The 24073-nt window shown below is 38.2% G+C and overlaps 1 protein-coding gene across 2 annotated transcripts in view; it reads right to left on the bottom strand.

The window, feature by feature from the left end:
• The window catches only part of fam184ab (family with sequence similarity 184 member Ab), a 151849-nt gene extending 130361 nt beyond the window's left edge, over positions 1 to 21488 (bottom strand). The window contains exon 1 of one of the 2 annotated variants that reach the window (XM_041976202.1): positions 20716 to 21488. In XM_041976202.1, coding sequence (XP_041832136.1) covers positions 20716 to 20877 — 162 coding nt within the window. In that variant the 5' untranslated portion in view covers positions 20878 to 21488. The remainder of the gene's footprint in view (positions 1 to 20715) is intronic. The other variant, XM_041976203.1, reaches the window with a different exon arrangement.
• Positions 21489 to 24073: the final 2585 nt, after the last annotated feature.

The following is a 24073-nucleotide window of genomic DNA, read 5'->3' as shown; positions in this document are numbered from 1 at the left end:
ACACCAAAAATATAACAATAATCTGATTTCTGGAATTACAAGATACACTGTAGACAGCATAATCTGATTTTTTTTTATTTAGATAATGGCAGTTATCTAACTATGACAAATCAAATTAATACGTCAGATTTTCTCCCAAATACTCTTGTGCATGTAGTCCTGTATATCTGATTTATTTAGTTATTTTATGTCGGTGCATGTGCAAAATACCATGTTGCTTCCATCATTTTGACATCCTCTGGTCAAAAAGATGGACGTGGTGCAATCACAATGTGACCAGAACATAAAAGAAAAACAAGGTGATGTACAGCAGCAGGAAGATGGTGTCTAAACAAAGTAATACATTTGCATTTGTATTATTTTTCAGCTTATTAGCTCCCACATTAGCAGCTAACGCTAAGACCATAGGCACCCCCAAGTTCCACAACATAAAACTGGATAACAGAGAGATTGAGTTTTACATCACTATGTAAGTTTGTACATATCAAATTGTCTGATTACTCACAATTATCCAATTTTTTTGATAACTTTTTTGCTGACTTTTATGATCATGTACATGGGCTTATTGTTACTAAAAGACAGAAATAAGCATAGTGGAGTTAAATCTGCATGTTTGCTACACACTAACATGCATGTGCAGACTGGACCAGGTATCAGCCCAAAACACAGCAGCTGGGATGACAACACACACACAGGTAGTGTGACTGTACTGCCTTGTGAGAACAGTGTTACACTGTTCTATCTTCACAATAAAAACCCATTTGATGCAAACCTTTTCAAAGTATCGGATCTAATCTTAAATGCTTTTATCAGCAATACCTAACAACAGAGGTTTGAATTTTATTGCAATCAATGTAAATACTGAAAAGAATATGTTAAAAACATATCCTTCCGTACACAGTGAAGGTAAAATGATAGGTTTGTGCTTCATTGTGTTTTGCTGCCTCTGCTGCTGCTGTTGAGAATCAGGTCAGATGAGTCACCAGGCGCACCGACCCAAAGCTACAATAGTTTGCTCTCTAATCCACTTTCAGCCTGATGTAATAATCTGATCTCATTCAGTTTGCTTCTCTGTCATCAGCTAACATCTCACGGTATTTCTGCTCCTCCTGTGCATGATGGTTTCAAGTAGTGTTGTTGAGTTTAGTCCCGTGCACTGTAGTCTGTTAGTCCAACATCACCTGAATGTGTCGGTGTTATATTTAAACAAGCACTTTGGTGCTTTCTTGCAACTTTTCTGCATCTAGTAAAATATGTTTTACTTTAAACCCAACACAAATCAGAACTTTTTTGGTCAGATTAATGGACAGTCATGCACCTGACAACTAGCTGTTTTTCAAAGCAACTGAGCCAAATGAATGACAAAAAAAACCTGTTGAACTTGTCTGAAATTGCTAACGTTAATTATGAATTCTATTTTAGTCATTTGTGTCTTAATTAAAATTTTCATCAATCATAACTGCAGAAATAATTTCAGTTAATTTACTTCAGATGGCTTTAAAATGGTAGATAGAGCTGAGCCAATCAGTCACTTAATGAACTGACAGAAAATGAATCTCCTTCTTTAGATTGATAATCATTTAAGTGTTACAACAGTGATCGGTCAGCGAAGGTTTCATCTCTTTTTGTATTTTGTAGATGTGCTGCTTTTTTGGTCAAAACAGAGATCATATTTTTAGATTGCGGGCCCTAATAAATCCTCATAAATCATTCCATCTGTAAATTCTTTGCTCCAGATATTACAAATGTTCAAGTGTATTATTAACCATTTTTCTGACTTGTTGTAGATAAAAAAAGAAAGACTGAGATTAACTGCAGGCTTGCAACTGACGTGATTCACCTCATATTCAATTCTAAGCAGATAGCATCCTCTTCTGTTGACTAAATGTGCAGTGACACTCTGTTAATGACTCCTTGTTGATGTTTTCCCATCTTTCTTCATTTTGTGTGTGTCCAGGTGGTGGCCGGCTTGTCCAGTCAACCATGTCTCTGCAGCTGTCCCCCTCACTGCATGGCTTTACCCTGATGGACACACACTGACAGACACACAGCAGTTGGTTGTGGCAATGACAGCTTGATCTAGTGTGACCTCAGCCTCAGATGGCTGGTTTTAGGTGTTTGGTGTGTGTGTGGATGTGTGCCCACAGCTGTTGAAGGATGAAGCACATCCTCTATCACTTCTATACCAGTTAGTCGGCTGCAGAGGAGAAAAACTTTTCCCATTAGGTCTACACACACACACACAAAGTATTTGAAAAGTGAATTCACCTTTCTCCTCACCCCAAATTTAACCATGACAACCAAAAAATTATTAACCTGAGATATGGTGAAACATGTCCACATACAGTGATGTCAGGACTGTGCTTGTTGCTCACAGTGTAATTTACCCTTGTATCCTAATCTTTCTCTGTCCTCTTTTGTCTTAAGGTTGTCAGTGTTTGCAGGGTGTGCAAAGAAGAAGCACAACCACGGCTACTTAACTCATCAAGCTCAACAATATAAAGAAAGCCCGGTTAAATAAAATGACCTTTTAAGTCATAATTTCAGGCAACGTGAAGCACTGAAAAGTTAACCAGTTTTATGTCTATGCAAACAATTTGACAAAGAACTGATCTTAAATTATATTTTGCAGCACTTTACTTCCAGCCTCTCAAAATATAATTTCTTCCCAATTATTTAGCAGAATCCACAAAACACACAAAAAAAATCACAGCTTGACTAAAATAAAATAAGATTTCGAGAGAGCTATTAGCTAAAAACCTGGCTTACCTCAGCATGGTCTAAAGTTTGTTTCAGGCCCAAAACCTACAGCAGATGCACAGGATGTGAAGGTAAAGTCTGTAAGAAATAAGATCAAAATCCAGCAAACCCTGACACAGGACTTGAGAGATGAATCTGAACCTTCAGTTGATCCATCTACTGTTGGCCAAAGCCTCATTATAAATGGTCTCCATGGAAGGATGGCTGTCAAGAAGCCATTCTTAAGGAAGGGAAACAGGGAGGATAAGGCTGATTTATGCCAAATGATACAAGAGGTGGACTGAAAGTCAGCTAAATCCAGACTGAATAGGTTCAGTAGTTTTTTCTCTTCTATACCATGTTGCCTGATCAGCAGACATCAGCACATCCTACTCCAGCGTCAGGCTGGTTACTGGACAGAAACCATTAAAAGGTGTAATCACTTTCTCTTGAGTCACACTGTAGATCTCGCTGCAGAGCTTACGGTCATTCTGCACAACTCTTATGTGACAATACACAGTCATATTTTGGTCTCAGCATTCATCACAAAAAGTCAGAAACCTGCAGAGCACGAGACGTGATCTATGAATGAGTCCATCATTATGGAGAGGGTGTTAAGAATAGCTCGGCAGCGGGTTCCTTTGGGAACTGCTTAGCTCTTTCTGTATCACTCGACTCATCTTTCTCTTGCTCTGTTTTGCTTTCACTGTCACAGCATGCTGAATTCCATTAGCTCTGTCCTCAGTGTCTATATGTAGCCTGGAGCTTCTCAGTTCCTTTGCATATTTGTGTGTGTGTTCAGATTTGTGATCTCATTTGTTATATTTTAGACATAGAAGGACTGAGCGAACCCCAATTGCACATCGATCCTGAGAAAAAAAAGCTTGTTTTGCACAACGTGCTCATAATTGCCCTATCAAACCAAAAACATGCTAGTCACCTGGCTGCAGCGTTGCAAGAAAGATGCTGTGAACATGTATGTCTGCACATCTATTTAATGGAGTGATAAAAAAAAAACACAAAGACAAGCAAAACCTGTTAGAGTTCACCTACAGATCTGTCAGACATCAGAGAGCTGAAGCAGAGCAATGTGGTGCCGTTAACACCAGCCGGTAAAACATTCGGCTGAAGTGATAATGAGCTGCTAACCCACCACTAACTGTCCACATGCTGTTTCACTGAAAAGCTCACAGCATCAACACGAAGACGCTTTCTACAATTTCACAGGCTCAGATTTGTGGTCCAAACTGATATCTTTTTTTTTTTTTTTAACTGAAAGAAGACAGGGTTCTGTCCACCGTATGGTTTAGTGCCAGTTACTGAAATCCATGTGTACAGTTACACCAGGAAATACAAGGAATATTGAGATAGTTTGATTAAAAATCTGACAAAATTACAATTCTTGTCAATTTGACATAATTTAGACGTTTAATCTTATTTCCCTTACTTTCCATATTATTTAATAAGACTTCTTTTTAACAACATTAGCATTTTTTAAGCAGGAGTAATGAATTTCAGCATATTTTTTTTTACTTTGGTGTACCCTAACGATGGCTAATTCAGCATCAGTCTTGCCTCCTGTCTCTTCTCTGTGATCTCTCTAGTCAGTAAAAGTCAGTCCGATGTCTCTTGTCTTGTCTCTTGCTGTGTTGCTTTCTCTGTTTCTTTTCCTTGCTTCTTCTGAAAATGTCCTGTGATTCTTTGCTGAATCAGTCATGATGCATGTTTATAAAAGCCAATGTATTGCTGGCATGTGACATGTCGTCAAGAAAAGCGCAGCTGTCACGTAATGCTGGGCTGGTTCCTTTAGTACAAAATAATAATTTGCAATAATAACAAACTGAGACTAGAAAAATCCTAAATGAGAAAATGAGATGACACAGCAGGTTGGCACAATAAGGTGCAATATGGGCTTAACAATAGCATCACAATGTATACCTAATAATAAATAAGGACGTGCTTTTAATCATTTCATGTTTTGTTATTTTTCTTTTTATTAACACATTTATTATTTATTTCCTAATGCCTGTGTTAATTTCCTCATTCATTTTCTTATTATTTTACAGATTTATTTAATAGTGGCACCCCAACAGGTGAACATAAGCCCAGAGAAAAACCACATAAAGGTACAGAAAAACTAATCAAAAACAGAAACTATGGCAGTTTCAAGCAGCAAATGTGCTCAAATCTTTTGACAGAAACTTTTCCTCCAAACCTATACAGAAACCTTTCTCTGTTAGAAAGAAAATGTATTCCAACAGCTATGTATAAATCATTCAATAAATGATTGGATATATATATCATATCATCCTCGTTCAGGGTCACCCCTGTTTGGAACAAGTCCAAGCTTCCTGGATCATTAACCAAGTAAAATAAAGAGAAGTTATCAGCACGCAGGAAAGCAGACCACATTAGAGCAGATCCAAATCAAGTCCTGAACAAATCCTTCCAGCCATTTCCATCAGCTCATCACTGTGAAGCCGATTTTAGAAAAGCATCCTTTTATATCTGAGTTTCCTTTTTCGTTTAGTGTGTGAAGGCAAATACAGTCTTCGATGTGACTGCAGCTCTATCATGTCCTTGTTCTTTTTCTACCCTCCATTGTCATCAGCAGAGAGACAGACATGGGTTTCACTCTGAAATTAATCAGTCATTCTCACTTTTCCCCAGAACAGGAGCCATTTACTGTGACTCCATTTTGTAATTAAAAGTAATTTTCTGTCTGAATGTGTATGAGCTTACAGTTAAATAAGCACTCCGAAAAAAGTTATTTCATCAGGAAGCTGCTGCTGATTCGCCGTGCATTGTATTTGCTTTGGGATTTATTATTATTGAACATTCATTACTTCCAACTTTAGAAGCTGTCTGGAAGTGTTTGCCTTTCATTTCTCAGGATCAGTTTTAGATTATGAACACATTACTGAAACTTTCTTTTCTAAAAGAAAAACTTTTATAGTTTGAACATTTCTTCCAAGTACGGCCTCATCAAATCTAACATTTTCAAGGGTTATCATATGAAATACTGTGAATAAGTAAAAAAAAAAGAAGATAGTCATAACATAACACACTGTAATTATAATATATTACAAAAATGAAATGATTAAATGAAATGCATTACTGAGCATTACAATTGATTCAGATTTCTGTTGCCTACAATTCCTGCCAGTAGGGCTGTTCTCCAGTCCAAGTATTTGCTCCTGATCTCGTGCTTCGTAAAGTTGCTTAGTAAAGTTTTCTCAGAATGATATCTGGACAAAGTGTAACAGCATACAATCCAACAAGAAAAAACTTAACTTTGACTAAATCCATAAAATAAATTCCACTATGCAAATACAAGGAAAGGAATACACTTGTTAGCTACTTTATTAATAGGTCCTTCTTTTGCTTAATACTAATAGCTTATTAGCCACTAGCAGGGCAGCAACTCACTATATTTAGTCATGTAGACATGGTGAAGACGACTTTGAAGTTCAAACTAAGCATCAGAATTAGGAAGAAAGGGATGAATGTGGCATGGTTATTTCCGAAAATGCTGATCTACTGGAATTTTTACACACAACCATCTCTAGAGTTTACAGTTAATGGTCTGCAGAAGAGAATATATATATATATATATATATATATATATATATATATATATATATATATATATATATATATATATATATATATATATATATATATTCTCTGTCACATTTATATATATATTTAAATAATGCACAGATACAATAATAATAAGTGTTTCTATTTAAATTTTGTTTTGAATATTACAGAAGAATTTAACTTTATTGCACTCAGACAAAGGTGGGAACAACTGTCTGCAGTTACATTATTTAAAAAGAGGAACATCATGTTATTGGTAAATTGGTATTTTGAAAAACAGAAGAGTTTGCTACTCTGTCTGATTCAGCTGCCTGGGACTGCCAAGTGCCCATTATCAACAAGATTTAATAAATGGGTTGAATCTACAGCGCCTTGGTTAAAGAATCAGAGCATTTGTTTTCTGTCACATTTTATTTTAATCCCCCCCCTCCCTTTAGTTGTTGCTAAAGTAAACTATGAACACATGAATAAATAAGGAGCATTAAATAACAGCTAACTAAAGGAAAATCTTACTGAAAGCCATGAGGAGGCAAAGAGAAGAGAAGCAATGTTTGCGCATACACTGTCCAATCAATAAGGCCCAATCCACTGTTCAAAAAGCAGTTTTAAAAGGAGGAACATTGAGTCATCAGATTGCAAGTCAGTCAAGCTCTCAGTCAAATGTAAAGAAAAGGGAAATTATACCCCATGAGTAACATAAACTAACTGGAGTTCAAATGATTGGCTTAAAGTTACAAAAAGTATAATAAAACATTGATTTTTGTTGATTAGTTTAAAATTGTGGAAACATTACTCTGCTTACATGATTGAAAATGCACAGCAAATTCACACAGACTTTATGACTGCTTTTCCTTTGAGTTGCTATAATTATTTTACATTTCTCAACCACAAACTCAGTATGTGCTTTTTCATAATGTAATTGTCAAATCATGAAACCATAAATATCCTTTCACTTTTCATTGTCTGTTGTTACAATGGCTTAAAATCCCCTTAGGGATCAGGATTTAATCTTATCTTAATGGGAAGACAGACTGGAGGCTGGGTGAAGTCATAGTGAGCCCTGCTGTTGTTTGGATGTCCTTTAGCTGGAGGAAAGGACAGGCTGATAAACAGAGAGGACATGAGGGAAACAAGAGTAAACAGGCCTGCCAGTTTTAGAATGAGCCAAGAGGGGAATGATCTTCAGGAAAATGAACAAAGGCAGAAAAAGAAAGTGGAAACCATAAAAGAATGACTGTTTATCTCCAGATCATTTTGTGAGTTCTATAGAAATGGACTGACATGAATAACCAGAAATTATTGCAGTGTATCATCTACTTTTTCTTAATGAATGTCATTAAAATGCAACAATATGCAGACGATCATTTTATATGTGTCACACAAGTGTTTCTCTGATATCTGACGTGTAGCTGGAAGCAGCTTAAATATATACTTGGGCACTTGATTGCATAGCATTCTAGACTTTGTAACACTAGAAGGTTATTTTATCATATTAAGTCAAACTTTAACTGTGTTTTAACCAGAAGTTTTAACTGTGTGATGTTTTTTCTGGAAGTTTGGTTGGTTTGAGTAAAATGCAGTGTTCTGTTGTTAAGGTTGTCATCATGCTGAAACTCCTATTGTCTTTGCCTAAAACCCTCTATTCTAACATTTGGTCAAACACTTTTTGAAAATTCTTTAATAATCTGATTTCATCATTCCTTTAACGAGTTTGATTCCTTCTTTCAACGAGGCAGCAAGCAGCCCTGCAGCACTATAGAAGATCCTCTTTAAGGCTTTATTTCATCCCCTTAAAACAAACTGATGCACTGTTATTCCAAAGAGCTCTGCTTTGATTTCCTCTGTCCATTAGAGAGGCTGTTGCTTCTCTATGAAAGTTCTTGCACAGACCTGCCATGTTGTGGTGTCATGCTCGACTGAACCGACTGCTTAAGATTACTCCAGTTCAGAGCTCAAGCTCTTCAGATTTTTTTCTCCTCTTACTGAGTTTCTTCTTAGTGTCACAACCTGGAAGGAGCTACACTTCATAACACAAATGGCTGAGTTAAAAAGAGTTTTGGCAATTATCTTTACAAGTCTTTACAGTTTTTGTTTTTTCAAAACAGTAGTTTTAATATGGGTTGCTTGTTTTCAACATAGCAATAAAAAGCATGTTTACTAATCAGTAAAAGGGGCGTTCCCAGGCCAGCCAAGAGATGTAGTCCCTCCTAGTCCCTCCAGCATATCCTCGGTCTTCCCCGGGGTCCCTCCCGGTGGGACAGTTAGGGAAGTCTGGGCTTCCCTGCTTAGGTAGCTGCCCCCATGACCCAATCCCAGTTAAGTGGTAGAAAATGGATGGATGGCTGTCAGTGACACAATTTGCATTCTGGCTGTTGGTATCTTATTTTATTTCATTGTCTCCTCCTCCACTCACCTGTTCCTCCACTTGACTTTCCTGTGTCATGTCGTTCTGTACCTAACTCTTGGACTACATCTACCTCTCGAACATTCAGCCCAGATTTGGAGATGTAGTTTTTTATCAGGAGCTGGTCTAATGGGGTCTAGGTTCCCAGGAATTCAGTAGAATCACACTTTATAGACATGGCAAATCTCAGCGTAGCTTATTTAAATGTGTTGACAACACTTCTTTTTGACATTAGGTCTGTTATCGACTGGAAACCGACCAATCAGAGGATAAGACATGTCAGCCACAGTCTCCGCCTCCAGGGTCTCAAAACTCCAGCAGTTGAGCAAGTGACAACGGTTTAGCCAAGCATGCAGGGACAGAATTGACAGCACGCTGGTCACAACTGTGAGGACATTGTTCTACATGTGTGTACACAGTGGACTGATAGGCTGCCCATAGGTGATCCTCTGCTTGCAAAGGCTGTTATTCCTTCGCAGTGCAGAAATGCCTCCTCGTAATGTGTGTTTTCATTCATGGGTACTAATATGCTAACTCGTATCATGTACATGCACCCGGTGATTTCTTCAAAATCACAGTCATCTCCTTCAATGAACCCTTTCCTGGGTTTAAATGTTGTGCTTTTAAACAGTAAAAGCCATTGTTATGGTGAAACTGAAAGTAAATGGTTATGAGTTATTGTGGACAGATGTATTATTGTACCTCCAGGGCTGCTTCTTGGGACTAAAATTTCTCCCTGGGTACGTTTTTAGCTCCTGGTTCCTGTATTTGGAATCACAGGGACCCCAGCTCCTGGAAAAGCTTCCCAAGTTGCAAATGAAGCTCAATACATTAAAGAGCCAACTTTAAATGTACTTAATCTTTGATTCATTAAAACACTGCAAAGGGAAATGTGATCACAGCTGATACCCAACATGGAAGTCATCAGCTACATGTTTCTATGAACCAATAAAGAAAAAGCATGACATAAAAAAAAACGGGATTTACAGACTGTGTTATGCAAAATGTCAGAAAAAGAAAATAGTAGAGAAACAGAAAAAAGGGAATGTGTAATAAAACCCAGTAAGTAAAGCTGGGTCCCTGGTGGCCATGTAGACTGCTGCCAAGAAAAAAGGAGAAAGCTGGAGCAAACTTTATTCTTTAAAATTCAGATTTTTGCTCAGTACTGACAACATCAGCCAAAAAGCTCCTTTCTCTTCTCAGATTTGTGGGCTTGTGTCAAACTCGGAGGTCTAGACTTTACAGAGACTTTAAATCAAAATGTTCTATTTGCACATTTCACCATTTTAACTATTGAAAATTAACATATTTAAATATATAGTTATTTGGGGAATTAATATTTAACCATAATTTCATGCATTTATTTGCATAATACAGCAGCTTAAGGCAAATTTGTATTAGAGTTAAAATGAGCATTAACAGGAGAGCACAGGAAAGATAAGGTGGGTGAGAAATGAAACAGGTAAGAAGGGATCCAGCCTACAGTTGTCATGATGGATTGCACAGATTTTCCTGCCAACCTAATATACCCCAGTTGCAAAGGTTTGCAATTTTTTTTAGCTTTCTCAGAGTTGCTAAGGTTCATAAGTCAGATTTTCCTTTATTAACAGGTATTTTATTAAATTCTAACTGAATCCATCTCCAGCCTTGATGCTGTGTCCAGTCTTTACTCATAAACTGCATAAAACTGCTGTTTTCAATTTATTTTTGTTATCTGTGTTTCTGCATCTCATCTCTCTATGCTTATTTCTAACTCTGCCTTTTTTCTATGCTGCTGCAATATTTCCCCTCTGAGGGATAACTAAAGGATTATTCTGTTCTATATTTCTCTTCTTCTGTGGTCAGACAATAAAACAAGTCTAAAACCTGAGAGCAAAAAGTGGCCCATTAAAACTAAGAGCTCAGCAGTTATCCCTATGAAAGCACTGCAAAGCTTCTGCTTTATTAAACTCTTTTATAAACACCAATTCTGCGGCACTATACTCAGTCACATCAGTGATTTACTAGACTCTGGTATCAATGAAGGCTCCTTCCACTATCTCCAGCTGAGTTTAAAGACTTGTAGACTCATTACCAGAACAAAAAGGCCTACACAGTTCACCCTTGCGCTTACCTGGCTGCATTAGCTCTTGCTGATCACCTTCAAAGCCCATAACAGCCTTTCAAAGGGAGACAAAGGGAGATCAGATCTTCTTCATAAAAGTCCCAATCTTATGAAACTTTTCCCACTGAACTCTGGGAAAAGAAATCTCTAGCTACCTTAAAATCCCTCCTTAAAGCTCTGTTGTTCTTTGTGAAAGTGTCTTGCAATCACTGATATATCAAACAACTCATTTCTGCATTGCAAACAATTTCACCATTCCACGCGGTTGGTGGGGTCTCATCCATGTTAAAAGATTCCAACAGAACTGACCCTCTGTGACTGCATCTTAAAAATTTATTTCCGATGCTATGAAGAGTCATGGGGAGACTGGATCAGCTCTGCATGCTGCCAGTGCTTTCAATATGCTGGCAGAAACCTTGGATTGTAGAAACGGTTCAACACTCCACTGTTTCTAAAGCACTACTGGGATTTTTATACCGTCACAAACACAGAGTTCTGCAAAGCTGTTGAATTACAATATGGCCACAAGATGGACGGTTACATCACGTCAAAGCCCTAACGGTTAAGCAGTCCTGTGCAGAGTGCAGCTTGTTACAGTAGTTTTGTGGCAAAGCCTCGATGCCTCTCAGCCTTCTGGCCCATTACTGGCCTATAAAAGTGGCGGAAATATCTTTTTGTGCTCTTGTTGTTTGTTTCGTGATGCACCTTTACTGTAGCTTTGAACCCTGCTAAACACAAAAAACACGGCTTGAACAGAAGAAGTGAGAGGTTTAAAACTCCTTAGGGCTCCTTTTAGGTGACGAGTCAGATGATTAGATGAGCTTTGTTGTCCCTGTGTCTCTCTGATGCTGTTGTTCATCCCGTTTTCTAACAACCAGGGGAGCTTGATATGATTTTTATATAATCAGCACTGCTGCAAGAAACAAGGATTTCATTACTATGTCAAAAAGGCTGTCAGCTAGTAAAAAATACACCACAAAATAGGGATTTTGTGCAATATAGTCAAGCAGCACATATAGGAAGATCTACCCATCGAGTGGTTGAAATTTCACCTGTCAGCTCCTTAGATTGAAGAAAAGATGAAGAACTAGCTGAACCTAATTCAGTTTTGACTGAATTAAATCAGTTTTGTTTTGAGTTTTTTCAATGTTTATTACTGTATTATAAGTTCACCATTAAATTATAGCTGATTACTTAAATGGTAATGAGAAAGTAATAAATGAGAATACACCTTATAAAATTCTCATAAAATTCAAAATCTGCTGGAACAGATTTATTTCCATAGTATTTTATACAAAACTATAAAACTCTTGAATATATTATGCTGCAATTCTGATGAGCTTAAAACTCAATATTTGGTCTGACCACCTTTACTCTTCAACACAGTCTGAAGCCTTTTACACAAACTTTCTTTATGCAAAGTCTTCGGGAGTCTCGAGACTTCTTGTAGGATGTGGGCTGCCTTATGCTCTGTTCTTTATCCAGATGATCCCACACTGATTCAGTAATGTTGTTGTCGGGGCTCTGGGGCGGATTTATCCCTCCATCTGACCTGTTGCCTCTGATTATGTGCCATGTGGCATAACCTCTGCCTTTTCTTCCTGTTTCCCTTCCTTAAGAATAGCTCCTTGACAGCCATTCTTAAAGAAGGGACATCCTTCCTGAAAAGGGTCAGGTAGAATGATGAGACTGAAAACGAGCGAATGAAAAAACTATCCAAAGAATGACTGAAGACCGGCAGCTTGGAGGCAAAACAATGAAATACAAGCTGGCTCAAGACTTTGGTACACTACTGTATATTTTCCTGTGTTATTTCAGGCTTTACAAATTCCAAGAACTCGAATTACCATTAGTCATTCAGTGAATCAGTGAGGCGGGTTTCATAGCAGCTTTTCCAGTCTGTTGAGTTCAGTCCCACCAGACCACGCTGGAGCGAGCGCTCAGGTCAGACATCTCATAAACAGTAACAATAAAAACACACTGGCTGGGTTTACAGACCATCTTTCAGGTGGAGGACAGCGACCAGCTCTCAGGAGAACCTCCCCTCGGTATTTGTCTGATTCATCGGCACACATGTGCTTCTCCATGTTTGGCCTGTTGCTGAAGCATAAGTAAGATTTCTGCTTGTCAGAAAGCAAAAGAAATCTTCAAGGTCAATATTCAGAGTGACTCAACACCTCCATGAGCCACTGTGCATGAGTGTCTCAGCATGTTCGTGTATGTCAACAGGATGGCGCTCGAGGCCAACGTGCTTCCATCTCACTCGCCATCTTTCTCCTTGTCTCTCTTTATGTGTGTGTGTCGGTGTGTGTGCGTCACTGTGTGGGTGTATCTTAATGAAATCTGACAGAGAATTGTGACAATCAGGGAAGAAACATCCTGCAGAGGTTAATAAGCTGCACTCCTCACAGCAGCAGCGGCAAGTTGCTTTCCACACACACACATACACACCACAGTCCCCTGTGTTTTCATACCCATAAAATTATATTCAGAGATTGCAGAGCTGAAATGTGTGGCCGATATCTTCACACCTGTCACCTCCAGAAAGTACTTTCCAAAGCAAAACAGTGGCACCTAGCACTTCCTGTTTTCTGTGATAAATAGCAGCTTATAATGACATGTCACTCAGCTTGTTTCGTCGTCACTCTCGCTTGCTCACCCCACTCTTCTTACACCACTCACTCACAATATGAGGAAAATCATTAAATGCTCAAAGTAAAAATTGCAAAAAGGTTTTTCTTTAAATCTTTTCTACCCAAATGAAAGAGAAAAATGTTGCCATTTTACAGTTGTGATAACCACGGAGAGAAACATACTCAGTCATGAATGTGCAGGCTTTTGTAGAGCATATTTTAATATTAATACTACATCACAAGATCCTCCAAACAAGCAAAATGCACTGTTCGGTAATCCTATATATAGAAGTAAGACCTAATTTGGGAAACAAGTAACAAGAAATAAAATCTCCTAATGTTAAGATAAATGGTAAAGTTCTAGTGTGAAACATTTCCAGTCTTGCCATGTGAACTGGGAAAGCTCTGGAATAAACTATTATTTTTGCATATGCTGGATGGCCACTCTACCTCCATGGCTCCTTTTTGCAGGCTTTATTGCTTACGCCTTTGATGTATGCACCACCATGTATTTACATCAGTCCAGGAGGGACAAACCAGACAAAAGAGGTGCTCTGATCACCGTTACTGGATGTTACCAGGTGATATTCATCCAAAATTGTTAAAAAGTGATCACTTAAAGGCCAATCGGCACTATTTAATCTCAAAATGTTGTTTTACACTACAAATGTTTCCAACAAGAAAGTTTACCCTCACCTGATGATGTTAGTACGAAAACCAGAGGTTAGATGCCAACGATGAAGCAAGAAATCCCAATTGTGGCTTCAGAATTATCGTTACCTGAGGTAACATCATATTACTGGAAGATGGCTAAAGGTTTCTATATTAATCCATCTAATATGAGCACACAGCAACCATGAAACCCAAATGTCTGACCGTTAGCCTGAAGCTCTACTTTGATAGCAGGTAAGCTAGTCTTACAAGGTGCTTAAATCAAATGCAGAGGAGGTATAACATGTTAATGTGTTGAGCTTTTAACAATACAGACTGATAGTATTACAGAAAACATAATTAACCAAAGAAAAATAAAAGAATCGCATAGGGAAAATTTTCTCTCTTTTTTTTTAACATTTAGCTGGTTATGATCACCAATATATGCATCTCCAGGTCATCCCTGTTAGCTAGCATGTTCAGTGCCAAGTTTGCTCTCTGACAGCCTTTACAGAGCCAAAGAAATGTCAACAGGTGGGTTTGATGAGATGTTTGATAGTACTACAGACAGCTCTGGGTCATGGTAATTAGTGTTAATGAACAGGTCACCAGTCCAACACAAGGAGGCAAATTTATGCTGCATCACGGCACCAACAAGGGCAGGATCTCATACATTTTAAAAGAAAACGCATCATTGTTTTGTATTGATGTTAAATGGATCCAATTTGCTGCTTACATGGGGCATAAAGAGAGGAAAAATAGGTCTAAGAATAGAAAGTACTGCTTTGTGTAACCATCAATACTGAAGGTATTAAAGACAGGATAAGTAGTGGTAAGTGAATTTCTACTCTTCTAATCATACAACTCAACATGTAATATGAATTTTAATTAAAAATGTATAAACTCTAATGGCAATTTTAAAAAGAACATTATAACATAAACCATTGTGACATTAAAAATCCCCATGAGCAGCTCTAAGTCTGAAGTCGTGTTGATCCGACCATCTGCTCTCTAACCCTGCCCACTCGTGCAACATGGATCGCTGCACAAGCACCCCTTGATTATGGCATCAACACACACACATGCTGCCAAGTGATGACACTGTGTTTTGGGTTTCAGCAGTGCTGTCACTGAAAGAAAGAGAAAACCAAAAACAATCCCTTCCCATTGTTTTTTTATTGAACTGGCAGACCATTATTGTTTCTATGACCAGCATTATTTATTTCCTACAGTACTGAACATATTGTCAGCCACAGCGTGAAACTGGGGGAAGCTGGGGATATTACATAATGGAAAAAAATTAACTCTTATTCATTTTAGGTCCTGATAAGAGGCAATACTTTGGGGATGAAAAATGTGATAATGTTTAAGTTAAAATATCATTTAAATATAATAAAGAGACATTAGTAAAGCCTCTTATCGTCTATGTCTAGACTTCATTCTCAGTCTGTATGATGGTGGTGGAGTCACATCCCTGCATATGCAGGAATAAAGCTTCAGTTTTACTTTCCATATTTTTAATATGCCCTGTTATTTGTTCGTCTGTAGGAAAACAAAGCAAGGTGGTGTAGCTCCTCTGTTTTTTAACCCAACTTCATACTTCTATATAACATCGGGTTACTGTTTTATTTACATGGTTAAACAAAATGTGTGGAGCTAAGTTAGCGACCTAAGTGTAAAGGTACAATTAAATCAGTATGGATTAGTATGGATTACAAGTCAGTTTAACAAGTACAAAATATCTTTACACACCTTCTCAATAACTAATCAGATGTGTCGAATTACTAACCAACCATGGAAAGATCTGACCAAGACCAGCACAACCACTATAGCTCCCTAAAGGCAAGTCAGTTTATGAATAAATAAAATGTTCAGGAACACTTAGTGGAACTAGCTAATGGTAAAGACATGTTTTCCATCTCCAGAAGGGCTGAATGATTGTTTTTAAATTGAAATTGCAAATGAAAGCTATAACAATTAGCAAATCACAAAGGAGCATAATTATTTTCATGAAAAATGGTGCACCTGATCCAGGACCACGCCAGCTTCCTCGGTTTTACAAATCCACTCCTTCAGCCGTGATTCCTGTGCGTCGGTCATTTAAACAGCATCACTCAGCTGTGAAGTCACGTCACATTTGCGGCTAATTTTCCATAAATGATTAAAAGGCTGAGACAAAAAAAACCCACAGATGATAAAAAAACAGTCCAGTTTTTAAAATGTCCTGATGAAGTAAACAAAGACTGCTTTACTGAGCGGAGTCGCTCTAAATGTTCTTGAAGTTTAGATCTCAAATAACACGTTAACGTTGGTAAGTGAAGCCATTAATTAATCTTAGAATAATCTTGTATTATAAATATATTTTTATTTCTATTTCTATATATTTCTTACACTGAACTGAAGCTGGAATTTAAAAGATTAAATCACAAACCAATTCACTTTTGGGATTTTTATTTTCAAAATCGCTTTCTCTTGAAAGAAACCTTCAAGTTTCCATAAACCGACTCACCTTTAGGGAGCTAAGTCAGTCTTGGTGGTCTTAGTCAAACTGTCAGTTGTACTTTTCCACATGACATCATGTTTGGCTGCAGACCTCAACCTTCCTCTCTGTGATTGGTTAGGAATTAGAGAAATCTGATTGGGTATAATATGTTTTGGACTGAATCTGCTTGTATTTCTGATTTGTAGAAATAATCTTTACATAAAGATTTGATGTGTACTTGTTACAACACAGCAGATATAAGTTACAAAAATGTCCCTATCCTTGCTCCATAAACATGACGCTGTTGTTCTGCACATAAACACACCGCTACTGTTTTTCTCTCTTCCAATCCCTTCGTCCAGAAGTGCTTGGAGATCTCAGGTCTCTTTCTGGCTCACTCACTTCTAGACTAAAGTCAATCAGGCATTGCTGATGAAACACACACACACTCACTCACTGCAGGCTAGACAACAGATTTTTATAACTTATTCTTCTGATTATGCAAAATAACAGGCTGCCCTCTACTTTCCAGTTCCTCTACAGCAGCTGAACCTCAAAAGCTGTGGACAAAACTTAGACTTATTATCATTTATTATAATTGTCTTATATTATTGTTAAAAAAATAGCATCAAAATCCCTACAATGCCTTCTTTGTGAGGCATAACAATGAAAGCTAACCAATCATAGAGTTAAACTTACGAAATATAGCCTTGCAAAATGAAAAAGAAAAGAAAAATGATAGTAAAATCCTTACAGAGGCTGAACTACACAACAAAGCAGCTTTGTTGGGATTAACAATTACTGCAAAAACTCTTAAATAACAGTGGCAGCAAACATATCCTCCATCACAAATTATGAAATTCAGAACCACAAGAGATCTGCAATCAATGACTGACTCACTAACTGCATGAAATCTCTGCAAATGCCTTTAGAGCTGGGGTTTCACTGAAAGGATGGCACATCTGCACTGGTGTAAACTGTAACTAGAAGGCTGCAAGACTTTCTTCTGCTTGATGATCAGATCACAAATCATAAATAAAACAAAAAGGGAGGAAAACCCACTACAACAATAACAAAAGGGATTAAAACTAATTCTGGGAGGTGGGAGATTTTTATGAATCAATATGCAAACTGGGAGGTAAAAGCACGGCAAGGCACTGAGGATTAGAGCGGGGTGGTTTCAATTCGAGATTAAAAATTCAGACACTCCAATCAGTCTCGATTCGTCCTCGGAATATTTTCAGCCCGGGTCGTTTCAGGAGAGGTGCTCAGAGAAGTTTCAAGGTTGATATTTATTCCTGAACACATCTCTGGCTCTGCAGAGATTAGCGGTCAGTGTGAGCAGATGGCCTAAAACGCCATCAGCCATATTCCCCAGCTTTGTTGTGGCCTCATACAACAAGGCACCAGAGATGAGGGGCTCAGATGTGCCGCCTGTGGGAATCATGCGACTCTGGGAAAAAAAAAAAAAATCCTCCACTATTGTTTCATTTGCGATGCTCTTGTCAGAAAATACTGTATCTCAGTTTTAATACATGCTGCACACAAGCCTGAACACTGATAAAATACAGGAATGAAGGCATTTGCAAAACTTAGATTTGAACTCTTTCCACTATGTTGCAGTAAAACATGAGATCTGTGATACATCATGTCACCCAACTGTGCCAAAACCACAATAATACCTCCTAAAAAAGGGACTTAGCCAATGAATTGCATATATAATCACAAATAAATCCTTCTGAACACTGACTGTCATTTTTTCCCAGACCTTATGTCTACATATCTGAATTTAAACATCAGAAGCTGCAAATCTGACAGTATGTAGGACATGGAGCTCACAGTGTGAGCTGACTTACTTAAACTCCAAATTAACCTTTAAAACTCTCCAGCGACACAAGTGCTGTCACTTATATTGTCAACCCTTCCTCAGAAACTGTAACTCTGGGGTACATTGTGATGAATAACTCACCCTTTCATTGATCTAAAGAAATTTTCCAGACATTTATATCCTGTTCAAGAGGTTTACAATCCAGCTGCAAAATATAAGATTTATTCTATTTGCTATATCCCATTGAGTGATCCACGATAACATGATTATTTATCACATTTTCTTCTTCTTCTTCTTCTTCTTCTTCTTCTTCTTCTTCTTCTTCTTCTTATTATTATTATTATTATTATTATTATTATTATTATTATTAATGATAATAAATATAATGAGAAGAAGACGAAGAAGAAGAAGAAGAAGAATTAGAAGAAGAAGACGATTGCTATCCCTACTATGTTGCTTAGAAACCTCTATTTTGACCTGGAAATGATGATGAAGCTACTTCCTGCCAAACTTTTGACCAATCACATAGCTTAAACCAACAGAAATGTCCAATCAGGAGCACCTAAAGGCCAACAAGTGAGCAGAAAGCTCTATGTCTGTCTGAAAAGAACAAAAATAATGGTCCTCTTTGGCTAGAATAAAGAAAGAAGATGTTTTTGATGCACGGTGGCGCCACAGTGAGGATAGGTGGTAAAAAAGGAGCATAAATAAATACAAAAAAAAAACAGCTGGAGAAAAAATGTGTAAATATGAAAATAGCTTCTGTTATGAGTTTGATTCAATGACAATATTTTTTCCCCTAAAAACCAAAAGTTGAGAGAATGACGCGCAGATGAGAAAAGGCTTGTTCACTCTTGATCCATGTGTTATTTCTACAAAGTCCTGATAGTAATATGTTCTGTTTTGTTTTGTTTTTGTTGGCTTTTATGGATCTGTATCTATTAATTTCACGTTATTATAGTCACATAATCTGACAACTGAGGCTGTCTTGAAAAAAATAATGGATGTTGATTAGGATTAAAAGGGTCCTACATGCATTTTTACATTAAAAAAAGGCAGACCAAAAACCAAAAAGGTGTAATATTTTAAGAGTTAAAACATTTTTTTGCATTAAAAGTAAAAAAATAAATAAATAAAACACTGTGTGCAAGGTCACTGTACTAAGATTTGGCCCACGCCTTGCCCATGGCTGCTGAATTATGTTTTTCTTCAGCCTCCACTCTCAGCACAAAGAGAAATACTGAGCACAAATTTCACGGCTGGAGTCAGTAGTGAATCCTTCCGATTTATTGCTGACTTCAGGCATCTAGATTTTCATTAGCATAGATCTTAAGAAAGAAAAGAAAAATACCTAGAAATGTGTTTGAGGATCTGGTAGACCACAAGCTTGATGGTAATGACATACCAGGACCCTTAACCTGTAGTGGCTGTTGTGGGGGTGTTGTTAGATGCCAGAACCCTGTCATTTTGGCAGGGCAGAGATAAAAAGCACTCATTTTCAGGGCAATAAATATTTGGAAATACCCCTGAAAACTCACAGGTACAATTGGTGTGGGAGAAAATCCCAGCAATTGAGGAAAAGCAGATTTTCCTTGAGGTAATCACTGTCAAAGAGCTCCTCCATCTAACATAACACATCAACTGCTCATACAATTTAATGTAAACTAAAGATTAAATGCTGTACAAATTAAATGTGCATTATGTGACAAATAACAGATAAATCAAAAGATACTGAACAAATTACAAAGAAGAAAACAGCAGGGAATACAATTTACCCTTGCAAAAGCAAAGATATTAGCAATCCAATCTGTTCATTATCAAGTAGTGTCAAAGTTTTTTATCTGAAACAACTGCATTAAAAGTCACAACCTTGAATGTGGAAAGAGGCTGTAGCTCCTATTTCCTACAAAACTCAGAAAGCTACAGATCAATGTTTAATCCTGTTATTCAACCTGCAGCAAAGTTATACCACAACACAATCTTCTCTTGAAGGCAGTGTTTTACAAGTTTGGAAGATCATTATTTTTATCAAAGATACAGATATTTTTTACTTAAAAAGGCCCCGAATGTTTCAGATACTCTTAAAAATCCATGCAGGTAGCACAATTTTGTCACACATCTGCGACATGTCCAATAAAAGGAGTTCAAGTACAAAACTGGACAAATTACAAATGGAGTCTGGTGCGCCAAGAAAGGGAGCGTACAGGGTCTAACTCAAGGGTTGAATTACTGTTTTGAGAGTAGAAAAGGCCTCGTGGAAACACTTCTTACCTTTGTTAGCTGTGCAATTTTTTTGCTCATCTTCAGGTGCAGATCCTGGGTATATTCCATGGCGATGCCGGACTGGAAGGACCCGGTGGATGCCGAGGATGAAGTAAATTTCCCCTGACCGGCAGGGCAGTAATACTGCTGCCAACCCGACCCCGTCGCCATCTTCACGATGATGCCGGAGATGCTTCGGAGAGATGAGGGCAGCAACGGAGAACTGGACGGTGCTGAAGAGACGGCCAGCGGGCGGTGCAGAGAGCACTGGGACGGTGTCGGGTTTTTACCGAGACACAGCGAGAGTTAATCAAAAATATGAAGCCTTTTTAGCCAAAGGAGCGTTAAAATTTGGTCTCATTTTGCTCGGGTCCGGTTGATAATACACCAAAGGGTGTTTTTTTTTATTTCTTTTTTAAATTCAATCTCCTGAAACACTCAAGTCTACCATCTTCTCCGTTATAAAACGTGTCCGTTCACAGTGTTCCGTAGTGCTGGCACCGTCTGCTGTCACCTGGCGCTGATGTGGAGCTGTAATCAGGCAGCTGACTGGCTCCCGGTCGGTCACCTTGATACCGAAATTTATCAACGAGAGCCGTTAAGAGTGATTCTTCTCCGGTGCATCCCGGCTGCTGTGACGGAGACTGAGTGGATTCTGGGGTAATGTGTGCGAGATAAGCCGTACGGGAGTGTGCAGGACAGGCTCTGCTGCTGGTGGCTGCTCCTCTGTTGCCATGGATCACCTCAACAGTTTATGCTGCATTCACGTAGGATGGGACGCGCAGCGTTCACGTGCAGTCGGACTAAACGGAACGTGAGCGATGTTCGATGTGTTGAGAATGACGACTAATAAAAGCAAAATATGAATATACATCATGAGGGTAGACAAACGCAATTACACAGTCTATTGTACGCATGAAGGGCAGGGAGTGAGGTGATTCTGTCCAATCTACTTTGTATTTATTTTTTTAATTACTTTACAAACAACCGTGAATCATTAATTATGCAATTAAGTAAAAAAAACAAAAAACATGTAACGACCAAAAATAGGAAAATATTATTTTAAATTTAAGTTTTATACAATTTTACTATACAATTTATAGTAAAAATTTAATGATATTTTCACTATCATATCTATATTTGTGAAAAGAAAAACATGTCTTCTTGGTAGGGGAAGCACTAAAAATACAATGAAGTTCATTTAAATTAAATTATTTGCTGCAAGACAGATGTTTTATATTCCAAAACCCATATCTTTTTTAAAAAATACTTTTTAAAAAAATCTTAAGATCAATTACTTAAAATACAAAACTTAAATACAGAATAACCTCTTCCATGAAAATAAAATGCATTTATAATCTGTGGAGAAACAAATCAAATCTCAACTAAAACACCATCAAAAACAAAATGGCCACTCGTTTTTTATGATTTATTGTATTGTGAGAGTTATCACTGAACATTATCATTGAATAAATTAAATAAAAATAAATAAATAGATCAAATCTGAAGAAAACTGTAAAAAAATTAGGTAGGGTCAGAATTTAAAAATAGCAAGATTTCACATGAACTGAATGTAATAAGATCACAAGCAAACCACTGTGGAGATTTACAACCAAACAATGGCTGGGACCCATCTTTACAATTAAATAGTGACATTTTAATAGGCAGAACTTTGTGTAATAAGATATCAAGGAGAGGTAAAGTTACACTATTGCTGAGTCAAGCTCTTACAATCCTATTCACAATCACTGGCCCTTGCATGGCTTTTTTCACAAGAGCCCAACGTGGAGCTTTCTCCCTGGAAAGATCACTTATCAAGTCCTTAAAGTCCAGGTTTCTATTCTGTACATATATTCTATTATTATTATTGCATTATAGTATCTCCAATGATGTAATGTCATTGGTAATAGCATCACAATCATTATTTCTGGTGGCCTCCCACTGTTTTGTTTTACTTAAATGTCAAGGGAAATTGATTTGACTACCAATACTTCATGTCACTGTCTCCCAAGTCTTAGGCCGAGTCTAATTTACCTCCAGATCTGTAGACTCTCAAGTGAAGGCATTAGATTAGTGGGGGAAAACATATATGATGCCATATGGTTGTTGCTAGTTAATCTTCTGATATCTAGAACATTTAAATATTTCTCTGATTGGATTGAAAGCAGTCACCCTGTCTGCTGCACTAGAAATGTGCTCTGTTCCTACTGCAGTCCCAAACATAGACTGCATAAAACAGATGGACGAAGCCTCTGTGACATCACCCATGGTTTCTGAAGAGCAAAAGTGAAGCTCGTTGGGCGGTTCCTATCATCGGCATCTTGGCAGCGTCACGCCTGCCGTCGTTCCCAGAAAATACAAAAATGGGCAAAGTGGCGGAGCTGAGAGGGGGGGTTGTGAGCGTGGGGGTGGATGATTGATGTCTATCAAACTCCGAGCTGCCTGTAGCAAAGAGCTAATTGAGCCAACTCGGATCTAACGTGAGCTAACCTGCTAATGAAGGTAGGTGGACTACAGGGAGAAGAGAAAGGGGGAAAGGACGCAGCCTTGAGGGGAACCGATGCTGATAGTCTGAGAGTCAGAGACATGCACTCCCAGCTTCACATACTGCTTCCTGTCCAACCGGAAGTTTGTAATCCACCTGCAGGTGGAGTCAGGCACATTCAGCTGAGAGAGCCTGTCCTGCAGGAGAGCTGGCATGACTTCATTACCACAGAGGTCAAGCCGACGGGTCTGCAGTTTTTAAGTCCTGTGGTCCTTGGCATTTTAGGGACGAGGATGGTGGTAGAGATTTTGAAGCAGGCTGGCACGTGCCATGTCTCCAGTGAGGTGTTGAAGATGTCAGTGAACACTGGAATTAAAACCTTTTCAATAGACTCAACTACTTTGATTCTCTAGTTAATATTTCCTTATTGCTTCAAATCTAACTATCCCATTGTATTTGTTTCAGCCATTTGATCAAGATGGTCATATGTTACTATTGCTGCAGGATCTGAGCAGAGCATTGGTCTGATTTACTTAAATGATATGCAAACGGTCTCTGATCAATGCATTACCGACATGTGCTGGAATGTAAAGGCACAGACCAATTTTAGACTGGGGTGGTGGTCCCCCTCTTCAAAAAGGGGGACCGGAGGGTGTGCTCCAACTACAGGGGGATCACACTCCTCAGCCTCCATGGTAAGGTCTATTCAGGGGTCCTAGAAAGGAGGGTCTGTCGGATAGTCGAATCTAGGATTGAGGAGGAGCATTCACCCATTCACACACACATTCACACAATGATGGCAGAAGCTGCCATGCAAGGCGCTAACCACAAACCATCAGGGGAAATCTGGGGTTCGGTGTCTTGCTCAGGGACACCTTGACA

Source organism: Melanotaenia boesemani, chromosome 22, assembly GCF_017639745.1.
Source record: "Melanotaenia boesemani isolate fMelBoe1 chromosome 22, fMelBoe1.pri, whole genome shotgun sequence".
NCBI classification, from domain to species: Eukaryota; Metazoa; Chordata; class Actinopteri; order Atheriniformes; family Melanotaeniidae; genus Melanotaenia; species Melanotaenia boesemani.
The sequence above is the reverse complement of the archived record's forward strand: the minus strand, read 5'-3'. Positions and strand labels throughout refer to the sequence as shown.